Source organism: Crotalus tigris, unplaced genomic scaffold (assembly GCF_016545835.1).
Source record: "Crotalus tigris isolate CLP2741 ecotype Arizona unplaced genomic scaffold, ASM1654583v1 scf7180000019328.220996217465:2438092, whole genome shotgun sequence".
Lineage (NCBI taxonomy): Eukaryota > Metazoa > Chordata > Lepidosauria > Squamata > Viperidae > Crotalus > Crotalus tigris.
In genome coordinates, this window is record NW_024097488.1 from 1531230 (window position 1) to 1548936 (window position 17707).

The window sequence follows — 17707 nt, forward strand, 5'->3', positions numbered from 1 at the left end:
GAAACATAATCAAGTCTCATAAAGTACCAGAATGCCTTATTATCTTATAGATTAGTTTGTGTTTCTCTTCAGTAGTGCTTTCTTGAATTATTGGGCCAAGTGGTATATGCATAAAATGGCTGGATATGGCTCTAAAGTGCATAATAGCATAGGTATGCACTAAAAGACCAGCATGTACAACAGCTCTGATGCAAATGAAATTCTACCCATCCCAATTGTTCATTTCCATTCACTAGCTATATATAAATAATGATAGCTAGTGATGTTCGGACACCAAGCAGTTTCATGTAATGCAATTCAAACCATAAAGTTAGAGTGGGATTTTGATCACTGATGAACAAATATTAAAACAAATAACATCAGGTTTCTTTTCTATTTCTACATAATTCATAAATGGAAAATATTCTTCCAAAAGTAAGACATTTGATATCTACTTATTTGTTACTGTTTTTCCATGGTAGTAAGCAAGATGGGAAGAATAGTCTAGTGAAAAAGTGCAGCTCTTGCTTCTACAGTATTGCTATTTTCACTATATAGCTGTATATAAACAGATACCTGCTACTGACAGTGTACCTATTAAGCATAAAGTTGTATCTACATTACTCTGTATTAAGTTATGTTCACAATTCCATAATCAAATGTAAACAAACATTTTTCACTGTGATATTTCTGCTCTATTTTCCCCAAAGAAAATGAAACACAAGGAATTATCAGAAAAAAGGCATTATATTTGGGTTTACACCATATTTCAAACCGATTTTGGTTTCAAACAATCAAATTTGAAAGTCTACTTTATAACAATGAGTGACCCAGACAACCGTAATTCAAGAAAAACGAAAGGGGAAAATAAAAAGAGATGTCCATCACACTTAATATAGAAACCAAGGGTTGGTCTCTTCCACAGGAACACTCCGAGGAATGTTAGTTTCAGTTGTTTTGAGTTTCTTTCCCTTCCCTTTGGTGTTGTTACTAACAAAAACTCCATTGTTTGGTTAAAGCAAAGCAACAGTCTTTTTTTTTCTGCAGTCTTACAGCAGCAAATTTCATCTTACCAGTAGGAAACACACATGCGCGCGCGCACACACACACACACACAAACAAACTCACAGACATTGTACAGTAGCCTGTGCTGCTTTCAAGAAAGCAAAACACAGACACTCAGTTCTTTTAAGTGGTCACTTGTTAGATCATACTAACTTTTAGACTAAGGAAAGAAAATACTGCACAGGTCTTCCACATTAATGTTGCAAATTATCCATTTGCAATGCATTGATTTCCCCATTTGTTCAAAAAGCATCGCTGAAATCTGAAGGCACCTAAAGACAGCCCTGATCTTTTGTATGTTTTGGTTTTGTCATTTTAACTAGTGTGCTGGTCTGAAATTGCAAAACCCCTGTCCTTTTGCACTGCAGCATACTAGTTGCAAGTTATGTAAGGACCAAGTACTGGAAAAGGAGAATTTCTTCAAGGAGTCTCAACTTATAGCTACACATTTGCCTTAAAAATAAAACAAAGGGCAATGTTTGAAGGCCCCTCTTGCATAAATGCTGTGGTTTTGGTTAACATTTTTTTGGGGGGAAGAAACTGGTCCTTTACCAGCTTCAAGAAGAAAACATGCATTACAGACCGCTGTAATCTAAATGCATCAGAGATGCATTGTATTGGCCAAAAGAAAAAACCGTAAGAACCCGCTCTTTTGAGTATTGTTTTCAACTTCTCCATAGTACTACCTAAACGTATTGCCAGGGCTATCAAATGCCACAAGCTTTTGGGAAGACACCTGAAAAGAGAGGTGGGGGAAATACACTAATAAGTGGGGGGAGGGGGCAAGAGAGGGATGTTAAACACTAGTAGTCCTTTTTCTCACACGTTTGAAGTTTCTGATCAGAAAATAAAGCAGATCCTGAAAACGTTTAAGGTGACATCCAACCAAATAAACATCACCAAAATCAGCAATAGGAAGTTTTTTTTCTCTTCTCTCTATATAAATGATCACACTTTAAATCAAGTCCCTAACCAGTCGGAGGACAGAAGCGGCAATTTTAGCACAAAAAGAAGTAAAGAAAAGCCTAAACATGTCTGCCCCCTCCTCAACAGATTTTATGTTATTCCCATAGTTACATCTGAAGAAAAAGAAGAACCAATTTGGTTTTGGTTATATTTATAATTTTGCAGATCTTCCCTTCTGATGTTGTTTTAGCTGGGAGACGTATTGGCATAAGAGTTTGGAGAGTCCTGCTCATTTATGGTGTTCAGGAGCACACCCACAGGTTGTCTGGAGAGGTGGTGGTGGTTGTGTTCTCCGTGCTGTTCATCTGAAGCACTGAAAAGCCCTTCTTCCTCATCTCCATGGGGTGGATGGCCACTGCAACTATCACAGAAGTCCATGGATCCATCATCAATGAACCCATCTAACTCCTTGAGATCATTATCATGGTGGTCCTGGTTACAGATACAAATTTCAATGCCTGAATCTCCAGTGAACCTTCGGTGCCTGCCTGGTGTCTTGTCTTTAGCATCTGAAAAAGCGCTGTTGGGATCTAAGCTTTCTGAGTTGTAATCCTTAAGCAATTCTTCCTTGCACTCTGACTCCTTGTCAGACGTAGATACGTGGTCAGCCGCATCTTCTAATTCCACTCTGCTGTTGGAATGCCTTGGCTCACCACATGCTGCTTTGGTAGCTGATTGCTCAACTGGCGGACTGGAGGATTCAGAATGCCCGATGCTTGGGGAGGCAGCGCTGTCCATATTTCCATTATTGCTTCCTGCTCCTGACAGAGTGCCTGCCTGAGCTGTCTGTAGGTTTCTTGTATCTGGTGCTGTACTGCCATTGCTGGGTGGAATGCATTGCTGATGTAAGGCACTATATGGTGGGGGAGGGGTTGGAGGTCGATTCACCACTTCCTCATATGGAGGTAGTAAATAATTTGGCAAAAATCCTAAATGGGGAGGCAGGGAGGACAAGTTACTTCCATATTTCTATATAGATGAAATCTAAATCACATTAAGACCCATTTTGTTCTATATAAGTACTTTTCTAGTGATTTTACTTTTTACAAAATCTGAATTTCTTACTTCATTTAGGAAGCAGCAATTGCTTATGCAATAACATGCAGGCAATATTCAAACACAGAAATTCATGTAAGCAATTTATGTGGCCTTTGAAACAAGTGTTGCTAAATTAGTTATCTGACCCATGACTAAACAACATTCTGGAGAAGAAAAGGAAAAGATAAGAAATATCTTACCATCCATTATAAAACTAGAGATCCATTTAACTAGTATTTCTCAGAAATAAATTTGACACGTAAATACTTTCCTTTACTTACTTTTTCTTTCTATATTTCCTTTGCTTATCCCTTACCAAATTTAACACTGGTGTCCTGCAGATATTTTGGATTACAGTTCTTATAATCTGTGATATTATTTAGGATTTATAGGAATTCACTAAGGAACATTGGGAATTCTCAAGTTGCCTGCTCTTGATTTACTAAATATATCTATATTTTTTAGTAGAACTCAGACAGAAAAATGGCATCCGTCACTATTACAAATACTAATAATAAGAGATCTTAGATATCAAGCTCCTTTTGCATTCTAGTGATACGTTACAACTCCTTTTTATTATAGATCTATGACACTGATGTTGTTATCAGTCACAGAGGAAAAAATATGAAAAATAAAAACAGCTCAGCTTTTATTACTAGTTCTGCTTTTGTTCAGGCTAACCAGCACCTCTTGTTCCTTTTTACAGCAGAATCTGAAAAATAACTCAAAAAGGAATATACTGCTACCATGCTTGATACAAATTTAGTTCATGGTTTTATCTTTCTGTTTCAGTCAGTCACCTATACAACTTAAATTTTGCCCATATCAATAAAGGTTAGCTTCAACTAGATCAAGTAGCTAGAAAGGATAGAGCACAGCCTCTCAGGATAGTATAAACCTGCACTCTGTCCTCATCAACCAACCTTTCTGTACCATTTCTGCCACTTTTTTCTGGGGGGGGGGGAAATCCCTGTTGTATTCATGTCCCCTCTCAATATAGCAATATTTTGGTCTTGATCTTTGAAGAGAGCTACTCCTTGCATGCAGTACATACGGAAATAAAATGGCAGGGTGGAGTAGTTATGAGCTTCGCGATAGGCAATCAAGTTAATTTCATGTTGCCTTTGTTGTGCCTGAAGTCTGTGTTTGGCGCGTCGGTGGTGGCAAACACAACAGCAACTCAAAATGATGATGATCGTCCATACTAGCCAGAACCCTGTGGAGAAAGAAAAAGGAGGACGGGAAAGTAAATTTTATTCAGAGCAGTTCTTCAGAAAAAAAACTTTATCTATAAACTACTGCATATGTGTGTAATCACTTGCAGAGAGTCTGCATCTGTCAATAGACCAACTGTCAGGCAACATAAATAGAAGCAACATGCAGAGTTACCGGGTGTTTTTACATATTTATTCCAGTCAACTGTAAATAAGAGTCATCACAACAACTAAAAATGAAGATTTGAATGAAAGTGGCCTGTGGGAAGCCAGTTGATATCATGGAAGTCAAGTGAGAATTATTGCTTCTGCCAGAAAAGAGAGAATATTTTAAGGCTGACTTCATACCAGGTAAGATGAAAAACAATTAAGTATGAATGGGAGAGAAAGATGAGATAACCAAGACATTAAATATATGGTTATTATAAAAAAAAGATTGTTTCTTTCATTAAGAAATAACAAAGTATCTTTAAGGTAGTAAAATGCTCATGATAAAACAGCCAAAATTATCAGCTATTTTGTTTTCCGTTTGTAGAATTACAAGATGGAAATACTATTTAAAAAATCCCAATGTTTAGCAGAGAGAAGGGAGGGAGGGAATGGAGAATATCATAGAAGTGTTATACCTAATGCTGAAAAAGAAAGCTAGTTGTGTGACTTTGGGCCAGGCTTTCTCTCTCAGCCAACTCACCTCACAGGATTGAGAAAGGAGTATTAGGTATGTTTGCTGCCTTGAATTACTTAAAAAAAATTATAAAGGAAGATATAAATATAAATATGTCCGTGTGTGTATGTGCGCATGTGTGCATAGGTTTGTTTTTTCCTTCTTATATAATGCCTGAACTTGAGACCTCAATACAGCTAGATTCTGAACAAAGGAAAGTACTTTACATTTTCAAAAAATATAATTTAGGATAAGTTATGTAATCTTAAGAAAAATAAGAACTGTAATCAAATTGGTACATGCTACCATCTCTGGTGGCAATGCTCATTTAGTTACTCATTTAGGGCAAAGGTTTTGAGGAATGGGAAAATTACTCAGTAATTGTGTTAATTAACTCAACTATATTTTTTTTTCATTGCAACCGTAGCACAAAAATTAATTCAATTGTTTTCTGTTTATTGCAAGCTCTCCCATTGCAAATCACTAAAAATGTTAAGTAATATCTTCTTTTGGATCAGAGTAGCTAAAATCAGAGTAGCTAAAATTCTTTTGGATCAGAGTAGCTAAAATTAGTTTGCATGATTTTTATTTAAAGATTTCTTATGATTCAGCCAATAGTATTGGCTGAAAAAATTACATAAAAGCAAAGAATCATAAGAAATCTTTAAATAAAAATCGTGCAAACTAATTTTGGTTTCCAGTGCTTTAGTTTTTTTCAAAGAATATCTTCTAGCTGAACAGCTTCATCTAAAAATATGCATTTCTGAGCAAAACCATGAAATGCTTATATTCAGTATTTCTTAATAAAATATGAAAAGAAAAAGCACCCTTCATTCATTGTCTTAAGGTGTCATAGAAGACCTTATTTCTTAACTGAATCACTGCAGTTGATAAGTTAGCCCAGTTGTTAAGTGAATCTGGCTTCCCCATTGATTTTGCTTGTCAGAAGGTCACACAAGAGAATCACATGACCTTGGGACATTGCAATGGTCATAACTATGAACCAGTTGCCAGCTGCATCTGAATTTGGATCACATGATCATGGGGATGCTGCAAAGATCATAACTATGAAAAACGGTCCTAAGTCACTTTTTTCAGTGCCATTGTAATGCTGAATGGTCATTAAATGAACTGTTGTAAGTTGCGGACTACCTGTAGTCAGTTTTGCCAGGCTTCAGTTTCAATCTATAAAAACATTTCTTGGGGGGGGGGATAAGGATAAAATCAGATTCTAAACCCAAGAGTAGTTATGATTTGCATTATAAAATGAATTTTAAAAACCTACACCAGAGTTCATAATAGTAATTGCAGCATTGAGACTGTCCACAGCAATGGCCTGTTTCACAACTGTAACTCTGATTGTTGATTCCTATGCAGGTTTCTTTGTCCTACAATGCAAGAAAGAAATATGTTACTAACATAGCAATTTGACAAGTGGGGAGGCTCATGTGAGTCTTAATCCCACAAACGAAGGTTTGTGAGACATGTATTAACCCAAGTTTTAAATACCTGTCAATATTCTGGATATAGATTATGGATTTCTTCTATACGTTATGGGTAGCTTGTAGCTATCTGAAAAGCACATAAAATTAAATAACCCTTGGAAATGAAATGAAAACCTTAAGTTTCCTTGATATCATCAAATTTAAAAAAATGCTATGTTTTTAGTTGCATTAAAATCAAATATTTTCTATAAGTATCTATCTGGTCTCATTGCTCATTTTCCCCTGTACAGGTAGTCCTCGACTTACAACAGTTCATTTAGTGACTGTTTAAAGTTACAATGGCTGTACAATGACACTGAAAAAAGTGACTTAGGACGGCTTTTCACTTAGGACCATTGAAGCATTCCCATGGTCACATGATCAAAATTCAGCCACTTGGCAACTCACTCATATTTATGCCAGTTGCAGTGTCCTGGGGTCACGTGATCCCCTTTTGCGACCTTCTGACAAGTAGTCAATGGAGAAGCCAGATTCACTTAACCACGTTACAATTTGACAACTACAATGATTCACTTAATAACTATGGCAAGAAAGGTGGTAAAATGCTGCAAGACTCACTTAACAAATGTCTTAATCAGCAACAGAAATTTTGGGCTGAACTATGATTGTAAGTCGAGGATTACTTATAGTTTTGTCTAGAAAAAGTCTATATATAGTTCATTTGCTACTGATTTTACTCCATGTTTTCATACTACACTTTATTTAGTTGAGATATATAGGTGTGTTGGCAGGGCAACAATTAGAATTCCTTGCCAACATGATCAATGCTGACTAAGGATATTTCTCCAATTCTTTCATTTCCAAATCTGTTTCAAGCTACTTTTATCAAGGTTTATCCTAGGTATATTTTCAGTGGGTTTAATCTTTTTTAACAAGCTGGCAAAAGTATAAGAATTTCCTCCCCGACCACGGAGCATCACCATAGGAAAGGGTGTAGCCTAAAGTTGGATCAGACCAGTCCGTAAGCGTTATAATACAATATTCAGATGTCTTTTCAAGGTAAAATATGTTTTAAATTAATGCATTGGGAGCACAAAAACATTCAAACATAATAGTTTTTTTTAACTTAATAGCCTTAATTTAGCTGAAATATTTACTGCCATAGAATCTTATTATGAAATAGTTCCTATCTACTTAGCAAAACACAGCTATAGTACCAGAAGGCACTAAGTTAAATAAATACTAAAGGCAAGGTAGTGGTTTGGTGTTATATTTATAGCATCATTAAAGCACATAGTGCCTTAGATCATAAGCAAAAAGGTTAGATCTTTACAATAAAGAATGATAATGAGGAGAAAGCAAAGAGAGGAAGTGAAGTGAAGAGTAAGTGATGAGGCAAGTAATAGAATTTATACAAAATGTTTCCTGGGAACTGAAAGAGTTAAAATTTAACCCATCTGGAAAGTATCAGAGGAAGCCTACTAAGGAGATATATAATTATGATTTGAACCAAGAATTTCTTGGCTTGTTGGTTAACTGATGTAAGATACCAAATAGCTTTAATTTAACTGATAATAGAAAAATAGCATTTGTGGCTATTTTTCAGGATATTGAATATGAAATACTAAATAAATTAGCATCATCATAATTAGGAAAACATTTAAAACATAACACTGTTTTGGAAAGCATCAGAGTTATCAGTCAAAATAAAAAAGGCTTTTTCCTGTCGAAAAGAAATAAGTAAAGACTAGAAAAACGTGAGAGGATTAAAAAATAAAAAAATGACATTAAGCTGGATCTCTTCAAAATTCAGAGTAAAAGTCTCACCTGGAACAAGCCCAAAAATCTTTGAGATTTTTTTTTTTTTAGTAAATCCCTTGAAATTTTATATAAACAAACATGTCAAACTAAATTTATTCCATTAAATTTTAATTTCCATTAAAATCATCAAACTGATTTTAGATCATGTAAATAGAACAATTTTGTTATTTCTAAAGAGACTCATTTTACATTTACCGTATTTTCTGGCGTATAAGACGACTGGGCGTATAAGACGGCCCCTGACTTTTGAGAAGATTTTCATGGTTTAGAAAGTCATCTTACATGATGGAAAATACGGTAAATCCAATCAGGAATCTTAGCATTAAAGAGTTCCACCAACTCATGTTACCCCAAAAGAAGTTAGCACTCATCACAAAAAGCAAGACAGCTGGCATCATTTTCAAAGTGCTAACCTCAAAGTACCAGTTTTTAAAAGGGGAGGAGGATTCTTACCCATTACATGGAATATTCTCCCTGGAATCTGTAATGAGCTCAAAAGTTCACATAAACCTTCACTGTGTGTGAATATACACTGACATTATTTCTCTTTCACAAATCACAACACTGTGCTAAGTGGGATAACCTGGTTACCAAAAGCTTATCTCAATCTGTTTTCCAGAAAACTCTCCTCTTCTATCCCAAGACAAGGCTTATGTAGGGCTAGCTAGGGAAATCCTTTCAGTTTTGCCTTGGCAAAACTTTCTTGACCCCTCCCTTCTTGAAATTAGGATTCCAAATAACCATATTTTTTTGTTCTATTTTGTTAAAGGGGAAGGTTAGTGGGCTATTTTCTTCCCTGGTGTACATGCTACCAGGGAAGTTCTACTGATGAAAAAAAGTTGTTGATTCCTTGATATAGTACAGTATGTACAGTGATGTCTAACTTTTTCAGCTCAGCATTCAAACACTTGACTTTGCTGGTGTGTCACCCCAACACACACAAAAAATAATAACAATCTTTACTATAACATCTAGGAGTGCCGTATGAACAACATTTGGTGGCAGCATCGAGACTGGGTATGAAGGTGAGGCTCAGGCCTTGACATCAACTCTAGCGCCACTGCTGCCCCTGAAAAAGGCTGCCTTGTACCATTTTCCAAGATGCAGAAGCCTTGGCGAATGATGAAAATGCCCCCGCAGCCCAGCATTGCCAGGATCTGCTGCCTTCCATTTACCTCCAGGCAGTGTTCTTTTTTTGTTGACAGGCCCCTGTGGCCTACTACACAGGCTGCTGTAGGTCGCACAAGGCCTTTGTTCTGAAGTGTCTTTGGAGAATGCTCTTCCACACACTCTGCAGAAATCATGTGAAAGCATGCTCTGTTCTTGCACGATTTTCGGAGGTGTAGGAGGCCATGCAGGAGCATGCTCTCTCACATGATTTTCAGAGAGGCTGGAGACTGTGTGAGAGCACACCCCATTCTCATGCGGCCTCCACAGCCTTCAAAAATCACAAGAGAATGGATGTGCTTTCAATAACAATTGTTGGTGAACACTGGCATATCACTTTTGTCTCATGTGTCATAAGTTCACTATCACTGGTATATACTATGTAGATATTAGCCATCTGACATGACTGTAAAATGGCCTTCTGTGAAAGCATCTGGAATGATGGCTAGTTCATTCACTATAGTAACCCTCTTGTAATAATTTATAATAAAGTAGTGCAGCTAAGAATGTGGTACATGAAACTCCAACTGCAAATACATTCACTTTAAATGATTCAGGAAGATAGCTGTCTTGGGCAGTGAACAAGGCAATCACATTATGTACTGTCCAGACCAACCTTGAATATCTGCCAACGGTATAATGACAAAGCAATTTTCAAAACTAGTTGAAGCAATGTGGTCCTAACGGTGAAAAGATAGAGCTTTTAAATGTTAGTGACATGTTAAAGTGCTCAACATTTTCCAAAATAGAGCTCCCCCAAACTTCAAGGGCTATTACATACTTCTTGTATAACAAAACACAGCATGAGGCACAGCCTATCATAGTATTTTAGACAGAAAATATAGGAAGTATATACTTTTGTTTGCAATTTATTAAATTTACTAGACATAAATTTAACAATTCTCATTTAAAAAGTTATAAATGTAACAAAAACTTACTTTAAATCTAAAGATTGTTTTTTCCACTTAGGATGCTCCCTCATGGAACCAGCATAAATAGCAACATATTTGAAGCATACATATTTAAACATTTTAAGGATTCCTTTGCACTGTTTTTTCCATTACAAATGTTCAATATGTTCAATATGCTACTTGAAAATTTAAAACAATATTTGTAGAGAACTCTGATAAAAGGATTGTAACTCTGTGGTAGAACAAACTTCACTTGGAGAAGATTTTATGCTTATCTATTATGTTTCCAATTAAAAGATAAAGTAGGAAACATTCTACATCACCAGCTTGAAATTCTAAAGAGCCATCGCCAATCAGAACAAATAATGCTGGGCTGGATGAACAAATAATCAAGACTAATATAGAATAACTTGTTTCTTATGATTTTGAATTCTAACATTATGATAGATGAGCCCTGGTAGTGCAGTGTTTAGTTAGGATGCAGTATTGCAGGTTAACTCTGCCCACAGCCTGGAGTTTGATCCTGACGGGGCTCAAGGTTGACTCTGCCTTCCATCTTTCCGAGGATGGTAAAATGAGGATCTAGATTGTTGGGGGCTGCCCAAGGAGTGCTATAAAATGCTATGGGTAGTATATAAGCCTAAAATGCTACTGCTAAATGCTATATGATATAGTAAAGGAAGATAACTCCTTTGGCCAATAACCATTTTTAGAATTTGGGGAATTTGTTATACAGTGGTACCCCCATAGTCGTCAATAATTCATTCTGGAAAATTTGATATTAAAACCGTCGAGTATCAGGAAAACCACATGGTCTGCTATTTCAGCCAGAAGAAATAGTGAGTCATGAGGCAGCCAACTTCAGCAAGTTCTTCCTTGTGCGTCGACTACTGGGAGAAAGATGAGTGCTAGGACAAGATATCCGCTTCAAAATGCATTGTATACCAAATTGAACGACTTTTGAAACAGAGTGGCAATAGCAGAGTTGACATAAAGAAAGCTATTTACCAAAAGGCAAACTGGTGAAAAGTGCTTCTCCCCTATTTTAGATTGGCTTGAACAGTATCAGAATATTAATGTAGAAAAAGTCCTCACAATTTAAAATAATAAAATACAAGGATTAAAAGCAAAATAGAAGGGGTGTTCTCTTACCTGAACGCCTTTTCTCAGCATGACAATGGAATATCCACCAATGGGTTAGCTTTGTCTTCTGCTTGGATATACTAAGTCAGCCAAGTTGCCATGCCTCCCTCCCTGGAGCAGGACCCCAGTCTCGACTGAGGTGCAGCTGTTGGCTATGGTTCAAGTGTGTTGGCTCATTTTTTTCTGACACAGACCCTGATAGGCCCTAAGGGTGGGAGTGGATTCTCTATCGTCATGCTGAGAAAAGGCGTTCAGGTAAGACAATGCCCCTTCTCTAGCATGAAGAGTGGAGACTCCACCAATGGGATGTATCAAAGCCTCACTGTCTGTAGGTGGGAATCAGTTTGGGCCTGTGTCCCACTCTCTGAAAATAAGCATTGGTGGGCCCTCCTACCAAAGGAGGCCTCCGCCGATGCGAACCTATCTAGTTTATAGTGTCTTACAAAAGGGGAAGGCGACGCCCACATTGTCGCCCTGCATATTTCTTCAATCGGCGCTTGAGTCGATCACGCTGCTGATGTTGCAGTGCTGCGGGTTAGAATGGGCGGTGATCTGATTAGGGACTGGGAGCAATTGCCCTTGGTTTGTTCCTGCTATGCAATTCCTGATCCATCTGCCGATTGTGGATGCCGTGACCCTTCAACCCCTTGAGAGAGATTGGAAGGATACGAACAGGACCTCAGACTTGCAAAATGGTGCAGTTTGCTTTATGTAGTGCCTTAGGGCCATTTGCCATTTGCGTTCCAATTCATGGGAAGGCTGAGGAGAAAAATCTGGTAGCACCACCTCTTGTGACCTGTGGAACAAGGAATTGACCTTTGGAATGAAGGAAGGATCCAGTCGTAGGATCACCCTATTTGCGTGGAAGATGTCCTCCCTAACTGATAGTGCTGCCAATTCTGAGATGCATCTAGCCGCAGTTACGGTGACCAGAAATGCAACCTTAAGTGTCAGGTACTATAAGGTGCAGGTCCGGATAGGCTCAAATGGGGATGAGGTGATGGCCTGTAGGACCTTGGATAGATCCCAGGAAGGATATCTGTGGACCACGGGTGGTCTGTTGTTTGTTGCGCCTTTAATGAAGGAGCGCATCATGGAGTGTTTGGCCAGTGGTTCAGAGTTGCCATATGGGATGATGGTGGATAGGGCGGCCACCTGTCTACAAATTGTGTTGGGTGCTAAACCCTTCTTAAGCCTCTCCCACAAGTAGTCTAGGATCCTTGGGATAGTAATTCTAGAAGGATCTAAATGCTGTCTTGCACACCAGCTACAGTAATTTTTCCACGTGGAGTCGTAAATTCTGTTAATTGTAGGCCTTCTCGAGGCCTGGATCGTGGTAATGACGTCTGGGGAATAAGATTCCCCTATTAAGAGGCTCCGTTCAAGTGCCAGGCGGTTAGTTGGAGCCACTGTGGTTCTGGGTGCTGTAAGGCCCCCTGGCTGAGGGAGATTTGGTCGTATGGAATCCTCCACGGAGGACATATTGAAAGACTCACAAGGTCGGCAAACCACGGCCGTCTTGGCCAGTGTGGAGCAATAAGTATAATCTCTGCTTGTTCCTGCAATATTTTGCTGATGGTTGCTTGCATCAGAGGAAGAGGGGGGAAGGCATATAGCAGCTCCTTGGGCCAAGGCCCCTGGAGCGCATCTGCTCTCTCCGCACCTGGTGAGAGGAAGCAGGAGAAAAACCTTGGAAGCCGAGCATTCTTGGGACTGGCGAATAAGTCCAGTACTGTATGGCCGAACTTCTCTGATGCCTCTCTGAAGAAAACTGGATGCAGGCTCCACTCTGAGTGGTCTACTGTTGCCCTGCTCAGGAAATCTGCCTGCTGTTTTGCCTCTCCTGATATGTGTTCGGCCCTGAGGGAGATGTTGTTCTCTGCCCAGATTCCCACCAATTGGGCCTCGGCCATGAGAGATCTGGATCGTGTACCCCCGTTGGTTGATATGGGCCTTTGCCACCATGTTGTCCGTGAGAACTAGGACGTGCTGATCTGCCACTGAGTTGCAGAAGTGGCGAAGGGCCAGGTGTATGGCTCTGAGCTCTAGCCAGTTTATATTGTGTCTCAGATCTGCCTTGGGCCATTGGCCCTGTGCCAGCTGTGATTGTAAGTGTGCTCCCCAACCGAATAGACTGGCATCCGTGGTCAGGATGCCTCGGGTGGGTTCCTTGAACAAGTATCCCTTTCCCACTGCTAGGGATGACCACCATTGGAGAGACTTCAGGACCTATGATGGGACCCTTACCTTCTGGTTGGAGGAGCTGGTTCCTCTTTTCTGAAACAGGAGCAGGAACCACTGCAGGCTTCTGGAATGTAGTCGTGCCCAGGGCACGATTGCTATGCATGAGATCATCTTTCCCAGCAGGTGGGAGAGTGTGGCCAGTGTGGTGGACCGTTTCTTTCGAATCTGACTGACCAGAACTCGAATGTTCGTTCGACACACTCGAGATAGGTAGACCTCGCACTTCAGTGTGTCTATCACAGCTCCCAGATGAAGAAAGCGAGTTGATGGAACTGTCTGTCTCTTCTGGAAATTTACTGAGAACCCGTGGTCTTGAAGGATTCTTAGGGTCAATGCCAATTCTGACTGTGCCGCCTGTACTGATGAGGATTGTATTAAAATGTCATCCAGGTAGCACTGATACGTACGGGGATGGTTCGTAAATGAGCGGCCAGAGCTGCCAGTACCTTTGTGAACACTCTGGGGGCTGATGACAGTCCAAAGGGTAGAGCCCTGTATTGAAGATGTTGGCTTGTGTAATAGAACCTGAGAAACTTCCAATGCTCGGGAAGTATGGGGATGTGGAGGTAAGCCTCCGTCAGATCTATGGATGTCAAGAGGTCTCCCCTTCTGATACCGGCTAATATGAATTGGAGAGTCTGTATGCCAAGTGATTGTTCAGACTTTTTAGGTCTAGAATTACTCTCCATCCCTCCGAACTCTTTGGGACTATAAATAAGATGAAATAGAATCCCTGTCCATGTTGCCCCGTTGGTACCGGATCTATAGCTTGAATGACCAAGAGATGCTGGAGGCCTCTCTTGATCAGATCCTTGGGTGATGGGCAAGGAACGAAATGATTCGAGGACTTGGAGGTGAATTCCAGTGAGAGGCTGAATCTGACGGTGTTTAGAACCCAAAGGTCCGTGGTGGTGGCTTGCCATCTGTGTGCGAAGAGGGCCAGCCTGCCACCAATGGGGGAGCTTTCCCCGTCACTTGGATTTACAAAAGGGGCGACCCCCGCTCCTCGAAAGGGCCGCTTCAACTGGAATTGCTGCCTAAATCTGTCCCTATTGCCGGATCTGTCAACCTGATGGTCTGATCTTAGGCCCATCGCTTAGAGGAGATCCTGATTGTTCTGCCTCAGCCTCTGTTTCCAGAGGTTCCTGAATAGACTGCAGTAGGCCGAAAATCTCCTCCTCTGTGTAAGCAGGGGGAACTAGTCCATCTTCTGCTGTGCTTTGTTTCTTTTCGGCTTTAGAGAATTGTTTCTCCAGAGCCTGATGTCTTCGTTTGGCCTTCTTATCAGCGGCCTTGGAGGATCTTTTGCCCGATATTGCTTTGGCTTTGATCCTTCCTGCTGCTTCCTGATTGGATGATCTTGGCCTCTTATGTCCAGGAGGACTAACGGAGGAATCCTGCGCTGCCTGAGCAGCAATGGTATCTGCCATTGATATAAGAGATATCTCAGTGTAGGGACTGAAAGGAATCTCCAGGTGAGAGGCCTGGTGATAGGTCGTTCTAGGTGATGACTGGAAGCAGTCCAAAGTGGCAAGGCCAATAAATGGTATAGCCACACCTCTGTGCACCTTTGATCCAACACTCTGTTGTGTTGTTGTTAGCGGCAAGATCAAATTAATGATACGACCCGCACATAATTGTTGGGCAGACAATTCAGGTTGTCGTGACTCTTCCTCTTCTATCTCACTTCCTCCTTTAAAATAAAAACAAAAAAATTCAAAGGTGTGGTAATTGAACTTGTGCCGGATTGTGAGTGACTCAGCAGGTACGGGGTGGTGGTATTCTCCTGTACTGGGATGGCTTGTAGCTGAGGAAGGGCGGCACACACTTCCCCTTTTCTCCCCCCCCCCAGTTCAGAACCTCTCCGGCTTGATCCCTTCCTGATTCAAATGGAGAAATTGAAATCCTCTACCTTGTACCTGTCTGAGCCAGCTGTTGCTGACCAGCGCTATGCCACAGGCAGAAATTGATGTCCAGCCTGTTGGGATCTGAGCAAGCTGGCTAGCCAGTTATTTTGAATTTTGCGGCTTGAAAATGGTGGTCGCAAGAAAAAAACGCTGTTTACAGCTGGGGGATGGTGAGCCGGTATCGAGTGGTCCTGCTGTATCGCGGAGGCTAGGAATGGCTTCTTTCCACCCAGGGGGAGATTCCTCCCTCAATGGCTTCCTTCGACCCAGGGGGAAATTCTTCCTCCCACTCTGAAGCCACACGGTGCCAAAAATGGCGACTGGCTCTTTGTTTTCCCCTCCGATGATCAGTTGGGGCTGAATAAAATCCTGCGGTCCGCTCCAATCAGCTGGAAACGGCGACGAACGAACGCCTGCTCGTTTCCCACCCCCCGCCTTAGGTAAAAGGTAAGAAAAAAGTTAAATACGACCTGATCTGGTGATCTGTCCTAGAGCCAAGTTTGTGTGTTCTTTCGGGCGAGAGACTAAGTCGAGACTGGAATCCTGCTCCAGGGACGGAGGCGTGGCAACTTGGCTGACTTAGTCTATCCGGGCAGAAGACAAAGCTAACCCATTGGTGGATTCTCCACTCATCATACTGGAGAAATGCTCTTTTTAAGGTTCTATTTTGTTCAGAACAGCAACACTTTTAGGCAGAAGGAGGAGGAGAGAAAAGGTAAGAAGGGGAAAGGTTATTTATTTATCAAATTGTACCTCAAATACTGTACTTTCAGATGCTCAGAGAAAATAATGAAATGCTGGAGAATGGAGAAGTGACTTTGAACATAACTGGAAATCCACATGCTTTGGTTAACCTTAATTACTAATCAAAATTGCTGGCTGAAGCTGATTCTGCCTCTCTTTGAAAATCTAATTTATTCTAAATTTTCTAAATCCTTAATTCACTATTATATGGCTATGTGAAATGATTATGATTTTAAAATGTATACACTCATATATATAATCTTGGCTATTTTTTAATTTTATTATGCTATATCAACAAAACAAAAGTATGAACACATACAACATTAAAGGGTTAACCTCAAAATCTATAGCAAATAATAAAGGAAAATAAACAAGGCGTGGAATTGTTTTATAAAATGAACTACTCTAAAATGACCATATTGTTTGAAAATCATCTTTGTCAAAAATAGTGTGTACAACATCAACAATTTATTGTTGCAAGTCAGGTGTACCTTTCACTTTTGAGCATTACAAAATAATTCTTTTAGTTAATCCTATGTCCCCAAATGAATATACAGATAGTCCTCGACCTACAATTTATTTAGTGACTGTTTGAAGTTACAATGGCACTGAAAAAGTGGCTTATGACCTTTTTTCATACTTATGACCACTGCAGCATCCCAATGATCATATGATCAAACTCATATTTATGACAGTTGCAGTATCTTTGGGTTATGTGATCACTTTCTGTGACCTTCTGACAAGCCAAATCAATGGGAAAGTCAGATTCACTTAACAACTTGCTGCTAACTTAACAACTGCAGTGATTCACTTAACACTTGGGGCAAAAAAATTTGTAAAATGGGGCAAAACTCACTTCAATGTCTCATTTAATAACAGAAATTGTGGTCATAAATCGAGGACTATGTGTAATCAGGAAGAGCACATGTACAGTGATCAAGCAAGAACAAGACATGACCAAAGCATACAAGTTAATGTACCCAGTTCTAAATTACATGTCCAACAATATGATTTTGAACAATTTTTATGGAAGATACGCTGTAGTATCCAAACACAATCTATCTACACTGTCATACTAATTTAATTTTACATTCACAGAAAACTAATTTCATGTTAATCATTAATTGATTTATCAGGATGGCACATTCAAACTAGATATTCTAAATATGATTTATCATACTGTATTTCAAGTGATTTTATTACATGAATCATTAACATCAATTTCTTCTACTTCCTAAAAAGATGGGCTATAGCAGTGGTTCTCAACCTTTCTAATGCCGCGACCCCATAATACAGTTCCCCATGTTGTGGTGACCCCCAACCACTTATACATCACCGGGTGCCAGGGGCGTGGCCAAAGAAAAGGGGGAAAAAATGGCGGATAGCCTTGTTTGGCGAC

General features: G+C 39.8%; 1 protein-coding gene across 6 annotated transcripts in view; it reads right to left on the minus strand.

Moving 5' to 3' along the window:
- Nucleotides 1–707: 707 nt before the first annotated feature.
- WBP1L (WW domain binding protein 1 like) overlaps nucleotides 708–17707 on the minus strand; it is a 46251-nt gene continuing 29251 nt past the window's right edge. For 2 of the 6 annotated variants that reach the window (XM_039361703.1, XM_039361705.1), the window contains exons 2-4: nucleotides 6212–6314; nucleotides 4103–4264; nucleotides 708–2939 (exon numbers count right to left, since the gene is read on the minus strand). In XM_039361703.1, the coding sequence (XP_039217637.1) occupies nucleotides 2197–2939; nucleotides 4103–4264; nucleotides 6212–6314 (1008 nt within the window). In that variant the 3' untranslated portion in view covers nucleotides 708–2196. Of the gene's footprint in view, nucleotides 2940–4102; nucleotides 4265–6211; nucleotides 6315–6435; nucleotides 6499–9975; nucleotides 10040–11422; nucleotides 16250–17707 lie in introns of those variants that run through there. The other 4 variants (XR_005558909.1, XM_039361706.1, XR_005558908.1 and 1 more) reach the window with 4 other exon arrangements.